Raw genomic sequence first — 24,071 nt, 5'->3', positions numbered from 1 at the left:
ATTTCTATTGACTCTTCCTTTTTAATCTGAGAGTGACGAAAGAGAGAGAGAGAGAGAGAGAGAGAGAGAGAGAGAGAGCGACGAAAGAGAGAGAGAGAGAGAGAGAGAGAGAGAGAGAGAGAGAGATCACTGGGAAAGAGACGGACTCCGCCTTTGCCGTCGCCGAATACCGAGCCCCCGGTTCAGTGAAGGGGGAAATCACAGATCTGCTAGCTAATGCCGGAGTTCCTCTGTTTGCGTCGTCTCCGGGCGTACAGATGATGGGCTTCCCGTAACTGGAGGTGGAGGGGAGAGGCGGGGGGTGGGGTAGCGAGAAAACAGGAGGGGTGGGTTGAAAAAAAAAAACACGAAGAGAAACAAAAGCACAGTTGTGGGTTCCTGAAACCATGCGAGATTTGCACTATTCTCAAAGACCGCTGCTCTATCCGTGGACCATGTCGTGAGGTGTGGCTCCAGCGCTCGGGATACTGCCAATAAATACGCCTGGGAGCAGGGCAAAAGATGTCCGCCTCGGTAGGGGCCCAAAGCGGCCCTCGCCCACCCACCGTGCCGGCTCCCATGCCCGATATGCCGGACCTGAGTCACCTCACAGAGGAGGAAAGGAAAGTCATCATGGCAGTGATGGTTCGGCAAAGGGAGGAAGAAGAGAAGGAACAAGCCATGCTAAAGTAAGGACTTGACGATTTCCTTTGTGCATCCACAGACGTTTTCAACACTTTGTCTTTACTCTGAGTCATGACCTTTCACTACCAATAACGTGTGATTAATGACTCCCTAAAATCGTAGTGCTTTTGCAGTTTAAGAACGCGCGCGTCTTCAAGTGTCATTTGCTGGATAAAAGCGTCTGGTTGCAGTGGCAACTACTGCATGGAAATCAGGAGTCTATGTAACAGATGAGCTTTGTATAGCTTGGTTTCAACAGCAGCGTGTAAGTAAAAATTAGCTAGATTTGAGGTCAGGCGAGTTACAGGTGCACCATGGAAAGCAGACAGGGAGATGGGGCGTGACAGAGCGCGAGGATGAATCATACTTCGCAACTGCGTGTCACACCCCACTCCACCCGATGCACCTCCGGGAGCAACACAAGGTGCTCTTCACCCTTAAGCAAGAGCCCTAACTCTCTTTCATGTGGTGAAACACAGAGCGAATGTTAACTTGGCGAAGGGCTATTGAATTAGGCTTGCGCGCTGGTGTGTGAAAGAAGACACGCATAGTTTGAACAGGGAAGCCAAAACGTATTTTTTATGGCTGTGGACAATATAAGATTTCAACAATCTGGAAAAGACATAGCCTACAGTCTTTCGCCGCTTTACAACTGGGGTGTGGTTCATGACTGGCTCGCGATTGTTTCGCGTGGCTCAGCCCATCCATGTGAGGACGACTACCAACTAAAATGTGTATCTTAAAGATACATGGATAGCTAAAAGTTGCGACTGTAGACACAATCGTGTGTTTTGAGATCTTAAATACAATTTCTTCTCATGTGACAAGCACCCTCTCCCTTTCGTCGGCATGAATGATTTGGAAAAGGACCTGATGTCGAGCGCTAGTGACGGCTCTTGCGTTTCTTGTATTCCCTCACAGTTACTCTTCTGACGGAAGTGACGTGATAGAAAATTGAGGCGAGGTTATGTAATTTTTTCCTATGACGATTTATCTGCAACGGAAATGGTAATCTATAGCATTGACCATGCGGTGATTAAGTCACAGGCGTCACTACATCACGACTCACCAGCCACATCTAGAAATGTGTGACAGTGGGGTATTTCAATACTGAACGTGCTGAGAGGAGCAGCATGGTTCAATATGAACCGTTTGTCTCAATATCTGTTTGTCCATATGTCACCCGCTCTAAAGTTCACAGTGTAGTAAAAGCAAACCGATGTGAAAAATATGGATACAGATTTACTGTAATCTTAATTAATCCTGCATGCGCTCTTTGAAATGCGGTGTTCTCTTCACTATTAAAGGTACAGTTCACCCAAAAATTCTGTCATCATTTACTCACCCTCAAGTTGTTCCAAACTATACGAGTTTCTTCTGCTAAACACAAAAGAACCTATTTTGAAGAATATTGATAACCCATCACTTACTTCTATGGAAATTTCTATGGATGACAATGGCTAGCAGTAACTCACCCATATTCCTCAAAATATTTTCTTTCATCAGAAGAAAGAAACTCATACAGGTTTGTATGATATATACATAACTCAAGGATGACACAATGTTCAGTTTTAGGTGAACTATCCTTTTTCGTCAAATTGAAATTCTGATTAAAATATATTAAATATGTATAGAAGTATGTTAAATGAACAGTATATACTCTAAAGTGTTTTTCCCTGTTTTAGGCCTATATAGTTTAATCAATATAAACCCAAGTAAATTCAAAATTAAAGTTTCATATAGGTGAAAAATCACCCTCAGGGCCATATTGTATTACATTTAAATTTACATTTAATCATTTAGCAGACGCTTTTATCCAAAGCGACTTACAAATGAGAACAATAGAAGCAGTCAGGTCAACAAGAGAACAACAAAAGTATACAAGTGCCATGACAAGTCTCAGTTAGTCTAGTATAGAACGCATAGCCAGGTATTTTTTTTTTTAATTCAATTAAAAAGACAAGAAAAGGTATTAAACATATTACGTTCAAATCTTAGTAGTCACACTGCATTTTAATATACCTAGTTCTATACTATATAGTATGGCAAAAGAGTACTATATTCAAATACATAGTATTAAAAAAAAAAAAAAAAAAAAAAAAAAAAAAGCAGTAGGTGAAAAGCACCCAGTTTTTGATGTGTGTATTCGATTGACACTTTACTATCCCATGAGGCCATGAAGAGGCTATACGTACTATCTTCTTTTTCAATGTTTTTCATCAAACGTGGCACCTAGTCCAGCAGTATGCAATTTGTGACACAGCGTCACTTATAGATGACACAGAGATCACATATTTTCTTAATTATGCTTAATTTTAACCAGTTAAACCCATTATACCCATTGATATTTAGTAGAGAAATGTGGCTACTGACTCCAGAGGGACCCCTCCGTGTGTGTTTGTGTTATTTTTCATTGTAAATTGGTCACTGATTTATATGATTTAGATGATAGTTAACATTCTGTGTTTTTATTTATCGATTTATTTTCTTTTTTGGCTTTCGTTGTTGTAGTCGGCATTAGTATATGATCAAATGCTGGTCTGAGATATTATATTATATTTTTTGATCGGTGACTCGGGTTATCTCAATCTTAGCTGCGAACAGGCCAGCTGGGACAGATAAAATGCTGTAATCAAGCTGCTCAAACTGTTCCAGGCAGCTTTGACAACAGGTGAGAGCTAATCATTGAGAGGTGATGTGGGAATGCAGCACCTGCTCAAGTCACGCAGTATGTGCCATCACATGCTACATGATCACACACATTTGTATATGAATATGCAGAGTTATGATAAAAACACTGAAAGCTTAATCACAAGCAGAACTAAATTGAAAACCCAGACCTCTACAGACAAACCTCAGAGCTCCTTTAGAGATTATGTTCTTGGGATTCCCTCCTTAAAAAAAAAAAATAACCTACTGAATCTAAAAAAATCTTACATTTCGGCACATCGGAAAATGTGCATCTACCAACGTTTTTGGCAAAACTACAAAGAACTTTGTTTTTTTTATATAAATATTATTGACTGCAGTTTCCAGCTGAAATGAACACTAGTGGCAGTAAAACAACTCTGATTCTTTTTCTAAGAAATTAAGATTGCAGGGCAGATTACTGATTAATATAAAATACTTATTTTTGCATGGTTCCTTGCACAATACAGTGATATGACTGAAAAAAATACAGCATAATTTATAAGCATACATTATGACGTCTGCATCACATAACAAGCTCCAGTTGTTTGGCATTTCTGATGTAGTAAACTTGCTCAGTAGCTCACCTGGTAAAGTGCTACGCTTGTGATATGTAGTGTTTAGGAGTTCCGTGAAACATAAGTCATGATAAAAGGGCTCAAAGACTTGTAGAAACAAGCTATAAAAGTTGCTTCAGCAAATTAGTTATTATCTTACATTGGCTTTTGTTAACTGTATCGGTTAGGTTTAGTGTAGGTGGTATGCTATTTTCAGCTCAATAGAAGAGTAATCTTTTAGCGCCAACCAACGACCATTTATTTACAATCTGTCACAATATGTATTATTTCTCCTTTGAACACCTTGTCCAGACCAGTGTCTTGCTTTAATGCTGGCTGAGTTTATGGGCTCTGCAAAACCAAAATGAAGGGAATAAATAACACCATTCATGTGCTCCATTCAGAGAATCCCAAAAAAGAGGCTTTAGGATTATTCAAAGGTTAGGATCGGATAGGCCCTCAAAGCCAAGATACATTGAAGAATAAATTGCAGCCACACAGACCACAACAGAGGCCACAGGTAGGCCAGATCAACCCAATACAACACAGGCAACAGGTAAAGGAGAAAAACAGGACTTTGTAAAAAAGATGATGATGGAGATGTTCAAATATGAAATGAATATGACACGACCGTACACACAATAGACAATCTTGAGCAGTTTGAGCAGTATGACAATACAAAACCTGCATATTCCAAGTCTATGCTTTTTTAGATTCCACATAAACTGTATGTTTAATTTGCATAATAGTAGCAAAATGTGCTAGCCCTCGTTGTTTCCTTCCACTGTAACAAAGCTGAGAGTATGAGAATGGCAGCCATGTTTCCTTCTAGACTTATGAAACTGGTTCAGTTGTTAAGGACAGCTTCTTGCCAGACTCCCTCAGAACAGTAGCTTGGCTGCGGAAGAAAGTCCTCATAAAAAGATAATGTGTCTTACTAAGATCAGTTTGTTGAAAAGACAAACATCGGATCATCTTTTCTTGTTCCTCTCCTTTTTTCTTAGCATGAGGAAGGTTTTAAGGTTTCAGGAAAAAAAAAAAAAAACGTGAGCATTAAATTATGAATTGAAGCTTAAAATAGCTCACTTGGAAGTCCTTGCTGAAATATTTAAAAATTGAGCTCGTCCTGGGCCTCTGTTGGTGTTCCCTGTCTATTTTAAACCTATTTATTTTTTCTACCTTCCCTCATGAATTGTTGGATTTAATTGTGTGAGTTGGCTCAGAGCATTATGAACCTATTTACTTTGAGATGTGAATAGGCTCATCTGTTCTTCTAACACTAAACTGTTGTGACTAAGCACTGTATTGATGGGTTAATCATTAAAACCAGGCAGTAGCCATTTCATGTTTGCACAAAAATGTTAAGAACATTTGACCTTCTTTGAGACACCAGTTACCAAGTGATTCAGTATAACATTATTGGCTGTAGTTCATGGTCTTGAAGATATTAGTATAGGTTTTCATGAGATTCTTGTTAATAGTGGGATTATAAAAACAGGGCATCCGCTTACATGATGTGGAAAAAGTGTGAGTGAAAAAGTGATAGAAAAGTTGCCTTTTTAGCACTCAACAACATGAAAATTTAATAAACAAGCGTTCTGCATGGGTTGCCCGGGAATTCTTGATCTGTGTGTGTGTGTGTGACCGACTAGTCAGAAATCCCCAGTTTACCAGTGCAGTGTCGACCACAATGCAAAAAAAAAAATGCTTTTCTTAGATTTTTTGTCTTGTTTCCAGCCAAAATATCTACAAATTGTTAAATCAAAAAGGATTTTCTAGAGAAGTAGAATAATTGTGAGTTTTTGATTAGAACAAGCCAAATAATCTGCCAATGGGGTCTAGAAAATTGATTATATATATATATATATATATATTGGCTGAAAACAAGACAAGAAATCTAAGTAAGAAAATAATGTTTTGCAGTGCAATCGAATCCGTCATGGTATCACATTAATGCATCATTGAATGCAATGCATATATTGGCATACTTATGGGTCACACACACACAAATATATATATATATATATATATATATATATATATATATATATATATATATATATATATATATATATATATATATATATATATATATATATATATATATATGTATATATATATATATATATATGTATATATATATATATATATATGTATATATATATATATATATATATATTATATATATATATATATATATATATATATATATATATATATATATATATATATATGTATATGCTATAAGAGCACCTTGCTACTGTGTGTAAAAATATTTACAGATAAAAAATATAACTCACTTAAAACCATTTATTGTTGGTGAAAATACTAGTAGCCTAAGACTATTGGACAGTACACATACTATTTAAATAGTTTTTTAAATAACTATATACACTATTTGAATAGTTTTCTAATAACTTGTTTGAAAAAATAGAAAATCTTAAAAGTAAACCGGAAGTCTTTGTTAGTGAATATCGAAAAAATGAAAGGAGAGTTAGTGAGAGAGAACAAGAGAGTAGGCATAGGGTCCATTACAAAAAGCACTAAAGGCACTTAGTCTATAAATACATACAACTTCCCTACAGTAACAGCTTCACTATCAACAAAGAACAGCAAAGTAGAAGATGCTGGGCATTTTTATTCCCGCTACATGTAGTATGTCTGTTGTGATTTTAATTACGTATGATAATTTCATGCCTTTCCTAAAGGAATCATACATCGTAGGCATAATTATTAATAACATGAGACATCAATGAATACAGTGGATTTTTATCATATGGGTTACTGTCAATTTAGACAGCTTCAGAGGTAGTTAAAGGATTTTCCTATTTAGCAACACATTTTCTAAAGAGAATAGCCTCCGCAAAAGGTTATTGCATTTGTTCATTGCTACGGGTTTTTCTAGGGTTTTAAAAGTGGTTATTCACTATTATATTATTGTCTCTAAAAAAAATCAGTGGACCCCCATCACAGGGCTTTCTTTGTGATCAGGTTTCTGAGTGTTCCCTTTCAATCTGGCAGACCCAACTGACCAAACGTGAGCTGTCTGCATTTGCAAAAATTTCTAGGGCATTTCTTTCAGTATTCTCAGTTGTTTTTAGTACATTGAAGTGAAGATTTAAGGGTGTTCTGAGTGGTTGCATGCAGGCCCAAGTCAAAAAAAAAAAACTCCCAGTGATTTTCTGATGTCTAGATATGGTTCTAAATGTGACTTAAAGGCTTTGTATACATTTGTGTTCCTAAATTTATTTATAATGTTGACTTTGTTTAGTGCCCCGAACAAGATTAAAACTGCTGACTCTAAATGAATTGTGTTGCCTTCTGAGAAATAATGCAATTTTGCAGCTTTTGTGAGTCCACCGTGTGAAAAGATGGATCTCAAATGAATCATTCATTATTGGAAAGGGTTCAGGGTCTCAGGACAAACAAGGGTTTCTCCCAACTGCTGCTTCTATCTCTTCTTTTTCTTGACAAGAATTGCAGAACGTCTTTGCATGCACATCTAACTTTAAGACCTGAAGTAAGTCCGAAAATGTACTGAGTTGTGAGAAAGAAACAACTAAGCTGCTGTGATGTCTGTTAACCAAAGAACGAAAGAAAAAGAAGAAATCAATGTTTTTATAGCTTTAAGCATTCATCTTTATTTAATTTAGAATTTCCTAGCGTTTGATAATTCAATGTATTCAATTTCTGTATATTTCCAACTTGCTGTAGGGCACGATGAGATTTATTATAAGGTGTTTATGTGAAGATTGTTTATTTATGTGAAGGAGTTCATTTAAAATTCAAATGTTAAAATTGATAGCTCTCAGTTATAATGTAATGTCGAATGGCTAGACAATGGTTAAATATTACGAAAAATATTTCCTGGAGACATCAGTAGTATTGGTCATCAGTAATACTCACCTTGAGTTATAAAAAAAGATGCCATAAGATAAATATTTAAAATATACTGTCTTTATGTTGTTTGTACATTAATTTGATGATTGAATGTGAAATTATTGCAAACTAACAGTAAATGTAAAAAATGTAATGTTAGGTGATTATTTATTTTTTAATCGATTGCTCTCACATATAAATAAAATATCAGTTACTTTATTTTTCTCATGAGCTATTCAAATTTCACTTGAGCCATTTCCATACATTTGTATTTAATTAAAATTGTAACCACTGACCAGTGACTTCAGCCTCTCCCGTTATTATCACTGTTTCTACTTTGCTTTCTCTCTTCTGCCTCCGCTATGAAGGATAAGAATAGATTTTAACCTATGAGCTGATTCAGTGATCGATACTTCTCTTTCTTTCCGCTGCCCTGTATCTAGTTTCAAATAGATGCAATGGTGGGTGAAGATATAGATTTTACTTTTATGAATGAACTTCACTCATAATCCATTATAATGAATCTTACGATATTTATAGTTTAAGATTGTATTTTTTAATTCGTTTTTTTATTTTTTGTAACTATAGTGATCACCCTATAAACTGATAGTCATTTATAAATTCACTGGAAGTCGAAATGTCCTCTGTATGAGGGTTGAGCCGTGTTTGTGTGGTTATTTTTCTGGTGTTTCCTGAGTGCTGATTCAACTAGACGCTTTCAATTAATTCGTGAAAAATTAAAGAAAGAAAGAGAAACACACAGTCAAGGCGGCAGCCGGGAATCAGCAAGTGAGATGGAAATAGTCCCTTTTTTTCTGTTCTCCACCCTTTTCTGTGTTGCCCTTCTTGTCTCTCTTCCTCTCCCCATTTATTCTTCCATCTGTCCGTCCATCCTTGCTGTCTTGCTCACACCTACTCTTCTGATGTAATCAACGGGTGATAATTACTAGTCTCAGGCCATGTCTGAGGAAAAGGAGAGAGCGACAGAGAGAAATCTTGTGTCTGTGGGACATTTTAAGGCCATGCATGGATCATAAAAACTAGAGCAATGAGGAGCTGTACAGAGAATACACAAAAATTAGAGGGGATTTTCCATTTCACAGTTATACGTATTACTCTTAGCCTTTTTCCTTTTAATTAAATAATTTTACAAGGGATATCTTTACACTATGTTGAGTGTGATATAGCTTAAATACAACAGTTCAAGAAGAAGTTAATATTGTGTTAGTTATAAAGATACAAAATTCCAGTTACTGTAGCGTGTCTATTTTAAGTTCATCAATCCACACAGTTCATACAGTACACTCTTAAAAATAATATTTCTTTATCGGAATTGATGGTTCCATGAAGATTCTCGAACATCCATGGAACCTTTCAAATTCACAAAAGGTTCTTTATGGTGGGAAAAGGTTCTTTAGATGATTAAAATGTTCTTCAAAGTGGTTTGTTTAAGAACTGTTCACCGAAAGTTTCTTTGTGGATCCAAAAATGGTTCATCTATGGCATCATTGCAAGAACACCCTTTTGGAGCCTCTAGTTTTTAAGAGTGTAGTAAGATTCCTGAATGAATCAGCGTTTCAAGTCAAGTCAAGTCTGCTTTATTGTCAATTCTTCCACATGTACAGTACATACATGCAGAGAGTTGACTGAATGATTCATTTGTTTCTTAATGAATCTGTGGACAAATTCAGATGAGAATAATACTCTTTTGCTTTTTTTTTTTTTTACAAAAATGTAAGTTTAGGGTTATTTTATGTAGGTTTATTTATTATATAAGCATTTATTTAATCAAATCACTGCCTTTGCAATTTGAAAATCACACTATACTGTATCTTTATAAGCTTTATTTTTATTATTTGTGCAGCCCTAGTAGTAAGGATTTTTGATTAGTTGAAAAGATGGTAATTTGTTTTGTTCCTGAATATATGAGTGTGTTTGAAGTCATAAAGACTTTCAGTTTGTTACAACTTACTGTCATAGCAATATAACCTGCAATAATGTTCAGTGTAAAATCCCCACTAGTGCATATTTGGAACATGTAAAACAGAAGTAGATTAATACAAACAATGAAAAGTCCTAGCACTCTTGGCGAATCAAATTTGAGCACTGGAACTAAACGTTTTATCATTATTAACACATTAATTAGCTAATTATTGAAAACATTCATTTTCTACATCTGATTTCATCATACACACACACACACAAAAAAAGTTTACTATATTTCAGTCAAGATTTTGGGTGTCCCTATGTTGCGTCTTACTTTCTTGGCAGAATGAGGTCATCCTTGTGTTCTCTGGAATTTTCAGTCACCCAACAAAGTTGAAGGAAATCTCAAAGTTCTCAAAGGTTTCCTGATGTCTTAAAAGAGTGTTCTTGTCTTTTGGAGTGTCAAATTTGTCATCTTTTTTGGTCTGCTCCTAGGATTTTGCACAGTTAAGTTACAAGTTACAAAACTATATTTGTACATCACAGTTATATCATCAGAGGCTGTCTTAGAGTTAAAGGGATAGTTCACCCAAAAATGAAAATTCTGTCACCACTTATATATTTCACCCATTAAATTCTATAGCATTTTTTCCAGAGTATGGAAAATGGACCAGCATTTGTTTGGTTAACCACATTATTACGAATATCTTGCCTATTTTATTTTATTTTTTTTTATTTTATTTTTTTTTCAGCAGAAGAAAAAAACTCATACAAGTTTGGGACAACTTGAGGGTGAGTAAATGACAGAGTTTTCATTTTTGGATGAACTCTGCCTTAAGCAGCTATTTTAGTACTTGTTTAGCCTTTTGCGAAGATGTAGAAAGACCACAGTTCAAGGCTCAGAGCTAACTTCAGTCTTTTCTAAGAGAAATCTATAAGTGTCTACTTGTATTGGTGTTTCTATTTTGGTCCAATATCCAGCCATGTACTCTATACTGGTGAATCACTGGATCTAGATTTAGATATATCAGCAACCTTTTGAACTTTAAACTTTGAAACACAGAACAATTCAGAATCTAATTTAATCCTGCGAAATTAGTTTGTACATTTATATTAGGATTCATGGCTCTTAGTTCCAGTCTTTAATGTTTACACTTGAGCATCTTAATTAGTTACTCACTCTCATGTTATTTAAAACTTGTGACTTTCTTTCTTTCCTGTAACACAAAGGTTGGCTATGAGATGTAGTTTTAGTTATGCAGTTATATACAAGTCATTTTTCAGGATAGTAATATAACCACGTATGGGTAAACTTCGTTAAGTTTACTAGTTACATTTGAAGATGCTGACCTCTGAGAATGGTGTTGAGGTGGAGAGAGTTGAGTCTTTTGGGTCAGTGCTCTCAGCTGGGAACAGCTGTCATGTTAGCAAGGGACCAGGTCTCCAGCCATCATGGAAATACACGTAAGCCAGCTCTACACCTCTTAAAGAAACAGTTCACCGACTAATGGAAATTCTGTCATTGTTTACCCTTGTGTCAATCATCTATTGATCTTCCTGTTGAATCAAGAAATCTCTTAACAAGAACCTGTCTGACAACATGAAGCATGCTTAAAGAGCAACACATGATGCTGCGCTCTAAAGAAATTCAAGAACAGATGAGAAACAAAATAGCGGACATGTATCAGTCTGGAAAGGGTTATAAAGCAATTTCTAAGGCTTTGGGTCTCCAGTGAACCATGGTCAGAGCCAATATCCAAATATGGAGAAAACTTAGAACAGTGGTGAAGCTTCCCAGGAGTGGCCGGCCTACCAAAATTACTCCAAGAGCACAATGACGGCTAATCCGGGAGGACATTAAAGAACCCACAACAACATCTAAAGAACTGCAGGCCTCACTTGCCTCAGTTAAGGTCAGTGTTCATGATTCAACCATAAGAAAGAGACTGGGCAAAAACAGCATCCATGGGAGAGTTCCAAGGCAAAAGCCACTGCTGACCAAAGAGAACACAAAGGCTCATCTAACATTTGCCAAAAAATATCTTAATTATCTCCAAGACTTTTGGGAAAATATATAATGGACTGATGAGAAAAAAAATGTACTTTTTGGAAGGTGTGTGTCCCATTACATCTGGCATAAAACCAAATAGCATTTCATAAAAAAGAACATCATACCAACAGCCAAAGATGGTGGTGGTAGCATGATGGTCTGGGGCTTCAGAACCTGGACGACTTGCCATAATTGATGGAACCATGAATTCCCCACTTTATCAGAATATCCCAAAGGAGAATGTCCGGCCCTCAAGCACATTTGGGATATGCAGCAGGACAATGATCTTCAAGCAAAAAAAAAAAAAAAATTAGGTTTGGAGTGGCCAAGTCAAAGTCTGAACTTAAATCTGATTGAGATGCTGTGTCATGACCTAAAACAGTCCATTAATGCTTGAAAACCCTCCAATGTGGCTGAAATAAAACAATTCTGCAAAGAAGAATGGGCCAAAATCCCTCCACAGCGATGTGAAAAACTCATTGCCAATTATCACAAATTCTTGATTTTTGTTGTTGCTGCAAAATGGTACAACCAGTTATATAAACTACATTTTGTATTTAATCTGGTTATCTTTGTGTAACATTAAAATTAGTTTGATCTAAATCTTTAAATAAAAATAATTAAAAAAAGGAAGGGGGCATATACAGTACATGCTGTATATTTTACAGAAGAAGGTTATAAGGGTTCAAAATGACAGTGACAGACAGGTGAGTAAACAATAACTGAATTTCCATTATTCGGTGAACTGTTTCTTTAAGAGGAGTAGAGCTGGCTTACGTGTATTTCCATGATGGCTGGAGACCTGCTCCCTTGCTACCATGACAGCTGTTCCCAGCTGAGAGCACTGACCCAAAAGACTCAACTCTCTCCACCTCAACACCATTCTCAGAGGTCAGCATCTTCAAATGTAACTAGTGACTTCATGTTTCATCTTCATTCTTCTGGAAATCCATACACATTTTTGTCTCCTTTGGAAGAACTGTTTGCCAAACCTGATTCAATATGTGTGTATAAATGCACATAAAATGTCCATAAATCTTCTTAAGCACATCAATAATCTTCACGAGGTCACTTTTCTTTTCTTTGATTCCTCTGCCAATGATTCATCCTTGTCGCCACGCCTTCGACTTCCCACGTAACGCTTCATCCTGACTGCGTAATATAGCATCACTGGCCAAGACTCCCCAAAGTCACCACCTCCATCCAGATACCTGCGACTGCAGTCTGCTGTTTGACTCCAGAAGGGAAACTACAAATGTGGTCAAGCAAGAGAAAATGCTAGCATTTGCAGTCATGGAGACCAGAAGTCGTGGGAAGTGTGCTTTCATTAGAGAGTTCCAGTGGATTCTGGAGTCACTGTTTTATGCAGGTTTGGGATTTTGAAAGAAAACTGCAGATCATGGCTGTTCGCCACAAACGGAGGTTTGTACTTGTCTTTGCAGTTTTGTTTTCTTGAAGAATGCTTTTTACTGCAGTGTAACGGAAGTACATTTAATGGGGTTGAACAAAACTGGGGGATATTGGGCAGAAGGTGAGGATGAACGTTACCTGTCAGCCTATATTGTTGGAGGAAACTTTTACAAAGAAATGCGTGCAATGAATTCACAATTTACAGTGAGCTGTGTCTTTTTTTTCTTCAGGGGAATCTATTTTAAATGGCTTTATGTCTTTACCATGGTCATTAGAGCTGCTAACCACTTGCTATAAGAGAACTGTTATGCTAATGTGGTGTTCCTTTGAGAAATGTTTCTGGAACGAAGCCCCATCTTTTTAAAGCCGACAGCAGCGCCTCATTGGCAATTCATCAACAGTTTATTTTTATTCCAGTGAAGGGAGAAGACAAATAAAGTGGAGTTGGTTTCAATTCAGATTGAACTTTGAAAAGATGCCTAACTGTAATAGACATTTCAGATATAATATGATGTTGTGCATGTGCTAAATGCTGTCCATCACCCCTACAGTTCATACACATTGTCAGGATACATTCATGTATCTGGAAAATAACATTTTTAGTTGATCGTCTGCAATACTTCATAACAATGTTAATAGTTTTAGTTGTCGGAAACAGTTTTTCTAACAGTACAAACACACTAACAAATGCTTCTTTCTTTCTCCCTCTTTCATTTTCTGTCAGGACACTGCACCAGCAGTTTGAGAGTTATAAGGAGCAGGTGAGGAAGATTGGGGCAGAAACCAAACGGCAGCAGGCTGTCCATAAAGATGATGCACCTACCTGTGGCATCTGCCGTAAGACCAAGTTTGCAGATGGCTGTGGGCATCTGTGTTCCTACTGCCGGACCAAGTTCTGCGCCCGCTGTGGGGGAAGAGTGTCGCTGCGCTCAAATAACGTAAGAACCCGCTGAGAGGCTCTCATTGCTTTTTATTCCACTCACCATCCATGTTGTCAGCTCCATTTCATTTTAAAATTTCATTTGTTTTATTATGCTTGCTTGAGTGTTCCTTTCTGTTTGTAACTACATATGGGTTGTTTGGTTGATTCCCTGATGGGGAATTTGCTGAATCTGTATAAACCTTACAATTCAGAGCGATTACAGTCTACATCCAGAATCTGCACAGCTAATCTCAGTTTCTCCTATCTGCACAACTCTACAGATTTGGACTGCGAATCCAAACCACCCACAGCTCCTCTGAGCTTTATAAAGACTCTTCTTGGAGTGAAATCTTCATTGACTTTGCTAAGAAACAGTAGGGTTATGTGTGGGACCGTTTCAAGCAGTACAACCTGCGATGGTCTATTTTAGGATCTCATCCTTGCGTGCTGTCCCTAAAGACGCCCCCCCCCCCCCCCCCTCCTCTAGTGTGTATTACCTGAGAATGGACTCATCTCACTGGGCATGCTGAGGAACAATCTGCCTCAGTTCCGTCCTGCCCAGCTGGGTGAGGTCCCCTACTGTCACATCTAGTCAATTTCAAAGTTTTCAATAAGGAATAGTAACAGTGGGGCTCTAAAAATCAGTTTTCTGTATTTACTGTTAATATGACATAAAGCATATTATTTTGTCAGCTCAACCCTATGATGGTGTTTACTTTAGGGATGCACAATATATTGGTATATATTAATAACTGGACTGTATTGTTGATTTTAAGATGATGTCGGATGCTTAGTTGTATCTGCCTATTTTAAGATTTAGATCATCATCTAGCGCTAATTTTTATAAGGTTAGTTCACCCGAAAATGAGAATTCTGTCATTAATTGCTTACCCTCATGTAGTTCCAAATCCATTAGATTTTCAAAACCCAAGTGAAAAGTACTTATGGAAAGTATTTTTAGAGATTCCCGTGCTTCCAGTTCTCATACTGTTGACAATATGTGAAAACTCAACATGTGAACATTTTGGAACTGACTTGCAATAGAGGGACAGAAATCTCTGATTTAATAAAATAGTTTATAGTAAAATATATTTTGTTTTATTTATCATTGTATAATGAGAAACACTCTTATAAGTTTGGAACAACACGAGGTTGAGTGACTGATGACAGAATTAAAAATTTTTAGTTGAACTATCCAAAAAAATGCCAAACTTTACAATTTTTCTTAGTGTGAAGAACATTTTAATAATCTAAAGAACTTTTTCCACTTAAAAATTAATTATTAAATTACATTTGACTGTATTTTAATGTATATTTGTGTATTATACACAGAGGCAGAATATTTGTAAGTGTTTTTATGTGTTTACCATCCTGTCAAGGGTTTCTGCCCCAGCCTTTATCACTAAAGACTCACTTTTACGCAAATCAAAAATGTGCAATGTGTCAAATCCCCCAAGCCAGCACCCAGGATCAGTCAATACTTTGTAAGGCCAAGGCTGCAACAGAGCATAGTTGTAGTTCTTGTGTTTCCCTGTCGGGGGCATTACAGACACAAAGTCATGTACAACCCTCCTAAATCAAACACAATTTGTCTAAGAAATATGATGCACAGGCACAGATTCAGCGAGGCTTCACAGTGTTGAACAAGCATCCTGTGAGGCTGCTTGAACCCCCTCATCTGTGTTTTGCGATGCTCTCATTTGGGTATGAGTGGAGAACATGTCTAGAGGTGTCAGTTCTGTTCTTACATTTCATCTCTACCAGAGAGCCATACATGACCATTGTTGGACATGTCTGCCGTTATGTATGGAGAACAAACTTTTGAAGAACGCTTTCAGCATTGCGTGAATTAAACATGTATTCAAATTACAATTATTAAAGCATCTTTGATTGCCCTTGTCACACTCTATGCATATGTCTGTTTTGACGCACAAGAGAAAACTCGGTTGCTTCACTAACACTTTTCCCTCCCACTCTTCCCTCTCCCCATCTCTTTTTCACACACTCTTTCTTTCCATTTCTCACCATTTATTTTCAATTTTAATTTCACACTTCTTCTCTTCCACCTCCAACCCTCCTCCTTTCCCCCACTACCCCTGTTTGCTTGTCTTTCACTCTCTGCTTCCTGGACTGCATGACATGAAGGAGGATAAAGTGGTTAGAGTTTTTCTTTTCTTTTTGCTGTGTGCTCTGCTAATGTGATCTGAGGAAACTGTGTTACATCTGAATATGCACAGTCACGGGATTAAATGGACTAATTCCATTTCTGTTGCTAATATAAGAAGTTGTGTATGTACATGTGTGCGAAAGAGTGATTTGAATCTATTGCAAAGCCTACAGTTGATGACTGTAAGTCTTACAACTTATAACAGTGATATAATATTAATATAGCTACTTGATCTATATCTTAAAATGTACTGAAATCCACCAAATGAATAATGTAGGTGTTACAATAGAAAGCCTGGTTAATCATCATGACTCAGAGTTTGTCGTAAGTGGACTATAGACAGTGCACAGGGTTAAGCACAAAAACAAAACACAAGCAGGATAATACACATAACACTAACAATGAAAAAAAATGTAACCTAATGACAGAATATGCAACAACAAAAAATACCATGATGTACAAAACTGATAACAAATTTTTGATAACTTTTGTGCTGCACTGTTTTTTTTTTTTTTTTTTTTTTTGACTGGTCTACAGAAAAATTGCTTGTAAATTTCTCATCATGCTACGGTATATTGTTATTACCAAATCTTGGCCCCTCTTATGCGCCTCAGTTTTTGTGTGAGCATTGTAAAATAATACTTTTTTCCACTCAAAAAATGAAAGTTTTCACTCAAAGTTACATAAACTCAGATTATTGAAGCTAATGATCAAGCAGTTAAAAAGAGATATACAAAACCTGTACTAAATGAAAGAAAACAAGTTGATGAAAATATTTAATCCAAGATTTGGTGATAAATAAAGCTATAAGCCAAAAGAAGCCGTAGTTTACAGTGAATTTATAACAGCTAAGGGGCGTTGTTGGGCAATGGGCAGAGCAAATAAAGTGTAATGATGTAAATAAAAACAGAATTCTTTCACCAAAAAATGTAGTTCCTCTGAAACAGTTGTGTTTCCAACAAAGCGGTTGCCGAGCAATAAACTGAAGTAAACAAAGGAATATGTTTGTAGTGTAATTTACAACAGCTTCGAATGTGTCTCAACCAATCAGAATCAAGGACCAGAACTATCCATTTAATAATGTAGTATAATATACTGTAGCAAGAGAGTATAAGCAATTTTTTGTAGGTTGGTCTTTTTTGACTAGGAACACCACAAGTATAACAAGCTATACTAACTATATATATATATATATATATATATATATATATATATATATATATATATATATATATATATATATATTTTTTTTTTTTTTTTTTTTTTTTTTGGAAGTCATATCCTGTGGGAGCAAAGTAAGTAATTTGTAGTCCAATGAGATAACATTAGTGTTTTCATATAAAAAGAAAATGCTCAAATGGGTCAAAATCCCTCCTTAGGTAAAAATGACCAAAACACAACATGAGGGTTAAATAAAATATTACCATGTGTGATGTGTCATGCATTGATATCTGGGAGGTCCTTTTCAGTAATTCATACTTCTTATTTAGAAGTAAGAAGAAATTAAATTTGATAATATTTTGCAGTAAGGTAGGGTAATGTAAAGTTGAGCTTAAAAGGTTTTTATTGTAACATTTTTACAGCTGTTTCAAAATTTATTTACAGTGTACTGGCACTGTCATGGCATTGTGTTGTAAAATTCAGTTGATTTTTTTTCTGCTATATTGAGCACAAACTAAATTTGACTAATATTGCGCCAACTATTTGTCTTCTGTTCATGCAAAGTGTCTCATAGGGAAAGACAGGGTAAGACATTCTGAGTATTGTACGTAGATTCTGCATGGGCAACACCAATTCTTTCCTCATGAAAGCCAGCTAATAGGAATCGAGCATGCGTTGGCTGAACCCCATCCCCCTCCCTTCCTTGTTGCTACCGCCAGGGATACCGAAGTCGTTGCCACAGCAAGGGGGTTAGGGGAATAGGGTATTTGGATTTGTTGGAATATTGATGTCTCACAACTGGTTGCTCTTTAGTCAAATGGGTTTAACTTAATCATTATGTAAGCTGCACTTATATAATTTTTAGCAGTGATGTTCTAAACATGGAATGGATTCCCTTTCACTTAAAGTGCTACCAGTGATGAGAGAATGCTTATCCGTGCATGTTCACTGCACCTGCTTGTGCCCTGGGACTGCAATAGGCATGCCATGGGGTGTAAGTTCAAGGTTAAAATTCAAGGTTCTAGCACATAATGTTATAGTCGCAATTCACTTTTTTAGTATTGATGAAGCACTCACCCTGCACTCCAGTGGGCACTTGCGACTTGTGCGTTTTATGTGTGTGATGTGTTTCCTGTCAGGTGTCTGTGTTTTACTGCTGTGTTTTGTGCTTGTTGTCTCTTTCTGAATGACTGGTAACGGAGTTGAGTTTATACTGCTAAAATGCAAATATACTTCCTTACTTGCCTTTCTAGAATATATATCTCTGAATGTGCTGTGTGGTTGTAATTAATCAATTTGGTAAAAAGCTTAGCTTTCATATGGGCAGATTCTTTTCAACAGTAAGCCCAAAGTATGGTTTTGTACTTGTACGTTTATCATATGTGAAAAACCAAATGCGTATTCTTTATTTGATAGTGCACACTAACACGGGTGATCGACACATGGGCACTTAAAAGTTTAGGTAATAGGAATAAAACCAAAATCTGGCGTAATGTGATAATCAAATTACAAACCTTTGATATAATTAAAGGTATAGTTATTCAATCCGAGATAATATGAAAAATGACCTCCGGCAACAGTGTTAAAGTAGCCCAATTCCACGGAAAACCACAGACTTGGCAACACTGCGTCTCTTCCTTTTCTGACCCGGGCCAGTGTTGCCACCTTGTGGACAAACTAACTTAGTGCAAACACAATTCAAGACATATATGCGATCTGCACGTACTCTTCTCGCGGGCTGGATGAAGATGTTTGGAGGGCCGCATTTGAACAAATACCAAATCTAGGGCATACAAATGCATACCTGTCAATTACGATTGTGAGACAGTTGGCTTTTTATGAGATTTCTAGGCTCAGTTTTCTCAGAAATGCGTCCAGCAATATTTTCTGAAAAATGTGTCCAGGCAGATTTTCTCACAAACGCTGTCAAGGAAGATTTCTGACAAATAAGTCTGGGCAGATTTTATCACAAATCCGTCCAGGAAGATTTTCTGACAAATGTGTTTCCAGGCATATTTTCTCACAAATGCAGTTGAGTAACTTCCTCTTCCAAAACAGTAGATGGCGCTAAGCAAGGGGATTCATTTAGCTAGTCACTTTTGTCCCTCATCTGCCATTTCCATAGAGTGTCCAAGTTATGACATCACTTTGTAGGACAACCCGGAAGTTAGCAGCGCATGGGTTCCCTCGATCGAAAAGCCTATGCATTTTCCCCATAGACTTTTGGAAAATCGCAAAAAATAATATCTGTGTTCATCAAAGAGTTATGACCCTAACACATTAAGTCTATCAAGATAATCTTTACAAGTTAATGCAAAATTTATACATTTTGAAGCCTAAATAAAACCGTCAGATATAAAATTCTAACGGTAGGCTATAAACGGACTACAGCACACCATGGTCGCTGATCAACGTCATCATCAAGCTTCCTTTAAACTTTATTTAAAAAACACGCTCACTCATTATGATCTGCGCTGCATAAACACTTATCCACTTTTTCATGAGAAATATTTCCCATTCGTTTTTTCCAAAAATGTTAGAAACTAATTTTGTTTATGCGTGCCTATCTGAGATTTTTTTATCTTTTGTTGGTGTTTTATTTATTTGTTTATTATTTTGTTAGTTTATATAAACCTTAATATTATTTTCTTTGTGATTAAGATTATTATGCCTAATCATTGTGCCCCAAATAAACTTTAAAGATCATCTTTCACTGTATTATGTTTAATACAAAACGTAAAACGTTAAACGTTAGCTATGGCTGTATCAATTTCCAAACTTATGTCCTTTTTCCTAGACGATAGAAAAACCATAGATTGAGCGAGAGAACCACTATAAATCCGGACATGTAGAACAGTGCAGCTTAGATGCTGGTTTACTTACCGGTATAGTAAGGGCCAGCATGTGGGACAAGGTTTATCTAGTCTTGGGAAAAAAAAATGATGATGCCCTTCAATAATAGAATTGAACAAGTTTTATCAAAGCAGATCGAGTTTGTTTGCAAAATGCTGGATTTGTTTGTTTAATTATGGCACATAATTCGCTCCATAGGATCCTTACAAAATCAAGGCTCAGAAACGTAGCAAGGAGATCTTTAAAATAATCCATGAGACATCAGTATATGTACGTACAACACTGAACAAAGGTGTAGGATTGACTTCCAAACAATTTTCACTCAGAAAGTTCTAGTAAATATCATAGATAAGTACAAAGAAACTTCAGTTAACACAGAAACATGACATATGAAAGTAGACAGACTAAAAATTTTATTTTCTTGTAAAACATACTAATTTTAGTAAACATTTTTATCATGCACACTGTATACATAGTATGTGTAAAAGTATACTGTGGGCTTAAACCCTTTAGCATTTAGCCTGTACCTGAACTGCATGCATATGCTAAAATTACTCGCTAGCGGAAATGTTTTGGAAAGCTGATGTAAAGATGATTCACGAGAAACATGCTTGTGGCTCGCTAACAAGATAAAGAAACAATCTCTTCCTAAAAGCCTTTTAGCGAAAAAACTGCTTAGCTTAGCTGTTAGCCATGTTGTTAAGGAAAGGAATGAGCATTATTTACCAGTGCTACGCCTCCTTTCTTACCAGCAGCAGGCTAGGGACTGTTCTGTTTACACGGCGTGCACAAATGCTGATGCACGCACATGCTATTCCTCCTTTCAGTCCTCCAGTAGTAGAGCTAGCCAAGCAAAGGTAAAAGTCCTTTAGGAATCTGTTCTGTGGATTGATGTGTGGCAGGCCGGCAGCTAGTGCAAGGATGGTATATTTTCTGAAACAGAATAGGGCATTGTAAATATTGGGAATTGTGTTACAATATTTTTCTAAAGATCAAGGAACAATTTGGTCTCTTGTGATATGAGAGCCTAAGCAGCCTGTCACAGGTGTCTGTATGCTTTAATATTAAAATTCCCTTGAGTGCTTCATTGGATCCAAGCTGTGCGTGTGTGTGTTTGTGTGATGTATGAGCAAGTTTTCTCTTTGGGGTGTGCATTGGGGACTGTGTCAGCAGATCTGTCATTTTTTGAGAGGAAGGCAGTTATTTTTCATAACCCATTTCTTCTGAAGTAGCACAGTTGAGCCCCAGTCCTTTTCCCAGACCTCTGCATAAGCAGTCGACTGCCTAATTCCTCTCTGTCCCACCTGTCGTCACTTCTTTTTAGTATCAAACCCATGTCACTGCTTTTGTTCTTTACAGCTAGTCATATCAATGTATTTACGTATTCATGTTTTTATTTGTTAAATTTTAGGGCTGAGCAATAGAACAAAAAATCGGTAACACTTTAGAATACTGTTTCTTACTTAATACATAACTATTAAGGAATTATTGAAGAACTAACAGGTGATTATTCATTAACACTTAACTCACTACTGTTAACTACTAAGAAAGATGTGTTAACTAATCAGTATGTAATATAATTTTATGATTGTGTTAAGTAACAGTTAACTAATCAGTAACTAATATATTCTGTGAAACCTCCTGAAGAACTACTATTAATTATCTACTAGTTAAGGTTCAAGAAAAATAACTATGAAGTAACTACTAATGAACAGTTTTACGCAAATAATCACTATAAGAATCAGGCTGTGGCCCACAAATCAAGTACTGAAGTAAAAGTACAGATAACCCAATTAAATATTACTCCAGTAAAAATAAAAAGTAGGCCTATTCATTTTCAAAATTACTTGAGTAAAAGGACAAGTACAAAGAACTACTACGGTAGCAACTTTGTTACAGCCCACTTATTAGCTTATAATGGAAATGAAATATGGATTTTGTTTGCTTCTAAATGTTTAACTTTTGAATATGAAATGTTTGTTAAATTAGTTAAAATGTGGGCAGTATACATGTTAAAATGGAATAAAATATGCTGTATTAAGAAATGTTCTCATCTGAAATAATCAGATTTTAGTCAAAATGATGTAGTTTATTATTATTTACTAATAGGTTCACTTTAGAATTCTGTTTCAGGTTCTAAGTAAGTCCTGCAAAATTATCTGATAATTCTTTATTAATTACTAATGGGTTCCCTATGTTTTCACTTTAGAATACTGTTTCAGTTTCTAAGTAATTCCTGCAGAATTATCTAATAATTCTTTATTAATTACTACTGGGTTCTCAACATTTTCACTTTAGAATAGGCCTAATGTTTCAGGTTCAAAATAAGTCCTGCAGAATTATTTGTTCATTAATTATTAATTTCTAATGGGTTCCCTATGTTTTCACTTTAGAATACGGTTTCAGATTCTAAGTAATTCTTCAGGAATTATCTGATAATTCTTTATTAATTACTAATGGTAACCCAACATTTTCACTTTAGAATAGGCCTAATGTTTCAGGTTCAAAATAAATCCTGCAGAATTATTTGTTCATTAATTATTAATTACTAATGGGTGGCCCATGTTTTCACTTTAGAATACTGTTTCAAAATTTTAAGTAATTCTTCAGGAATTATCTGATAATTCTTTATTAATTACTAATGGGTTCCCAATATTTTCACTTTAGAATAGGCCTAATGTTTCAGGTTCAAAATAAGTCCTGCAGAATTATTTTATAATTCTTTATTAATTACAAATTGGATACCTGTATTATAGCTTTTCCGCAGGCTTTGCCTTACATAAATAAATTTAATTAATGAAAATTTATATAAAATATAAAAACGAAGGTAAGTTATCGCAAAGGTACTGGGGTCATGGTAGGGTTCCTATTGGAAGCTGATTTCTTACAAAACACACTTCCTTTGTAGTTAATTAACACATCTTCCTTAGTAGTTAACAGTAGTGAGTTAAGTGTTAATGAATAATCACCTGTTAGTTCTTCAATAATTCCTTATTAGTTATGTAGTAAGTAAGAAACAGTATTCTAAAGTGTTACCAAAAAATCTATATTGGATAAGTTTGAACATTTTTGAATGATGCAAACAAATCACTAAATTCACTTAAGTCACAAACACTGATTTACGTAAATTAATTCAAACTTAAAGTTTAAATAACAGAAGCTATTAAAATATCTCAGTTTGTACATGCTCACAAATTTATGAGCCAGAGTTGTCTATATATGTTTTTTTACTTTTACTATAATGCAAATTAGACATTGAATTTAATCAAGTTTTTAATTAACTGACACAAACAGTTTGAGCTGATTTACAGAAATAAATCTTAACAGTGTTTACATAATAAAGAATGTTAAAATATCTTAACATGCTCATACTTCCAAGTTTTATTAGCCATTTTTGTCTATTTACTATTTAAGATATGTAAAATGCAGCATACCGACTTCATTGAATATTTTTAATGGATAATATAATTCATTATTCTTAGCTAGAATGTTTGACTGATATTTAAAAAAGGCACACTATTAAGATTAACATGCTCAACTCACAACAAATCACGTTTTATGAGCCATATTTGCCTATATATAGTTTTACTAATGCGTTTAATATATGAAAAAACCTTTACATTTTTTCATTTGAGTTTTTGTACACTTAAAAATGCTCATAATTGCAAGTTTTATTAGACAGGTTTCTTTACTTATTAATAAATGAAAAATCCCACAAAAGAACTTGATTCACTGCATTACTAATTCACGTAAATAAATCCAACTTAACTATAGCATATTTTTGAAATATTTTTA

At 35.7% G+C, this 24,071-nt stretch overlaps 1 protein-coding gene across 9 annotated transcripts in view; it reads left to right on the top strand.

Moving 5' to 3' along the window:
- The first annotated feature begins 310 nt into the window (after positions 1-310).
- rims1b (regulating synaptic membrane exocytosis 1b) overlaps positions 311-24,071 on the top strand; it is a 67,982-nt gene continuing 44,221 nt past the window's right edge. For 4 of the 9 annotated variants that reach the window (XM_052545672.1, XM_052545671.1, XM_052545670.1 and 1 more), the window contains exons 1-3: positions 314-668; positions 13,898-14,111; positions 17,988-18,008. In XM_052545672.1, coding sequence (XP_052401632.1) covers positions 502-668; positions 13,898-14,111; positions 17,988-18,008 — 402 coding nt within the window. In that variant the 5' untranslated portion in view covers positions 314-501. Of the gene's footprint in view, positions 669-13,897; positions 14,112-17,987; positions 18,009-24,071 lie in introns of all 9 variants that reach the window. The other 5 variants (XM_052545676.1, XM_052545673.1, XM_052545669.1 and 2 more) reach the window with 4 other exon arrangements.

This window comes from Carassius gibelio, chromosome B1, assembly GCF_023724105.1.
Source record: "Carassius gibelio isolate Cgi1373 ecotype wild population from Czech Republic chromosome B1, carGib1.2-hapl.c, whole genome shotgun sequence".
Taxonomy (NCBI): Eukaryota; Metazoa; Chordata; class Actinopteri; order Cypriniformes; family Cyprinidae; genus Carassius; species Carassius gibelio.
This window is presented reverse-complemented; position numbering and strand designations above follow the sequence as displayed.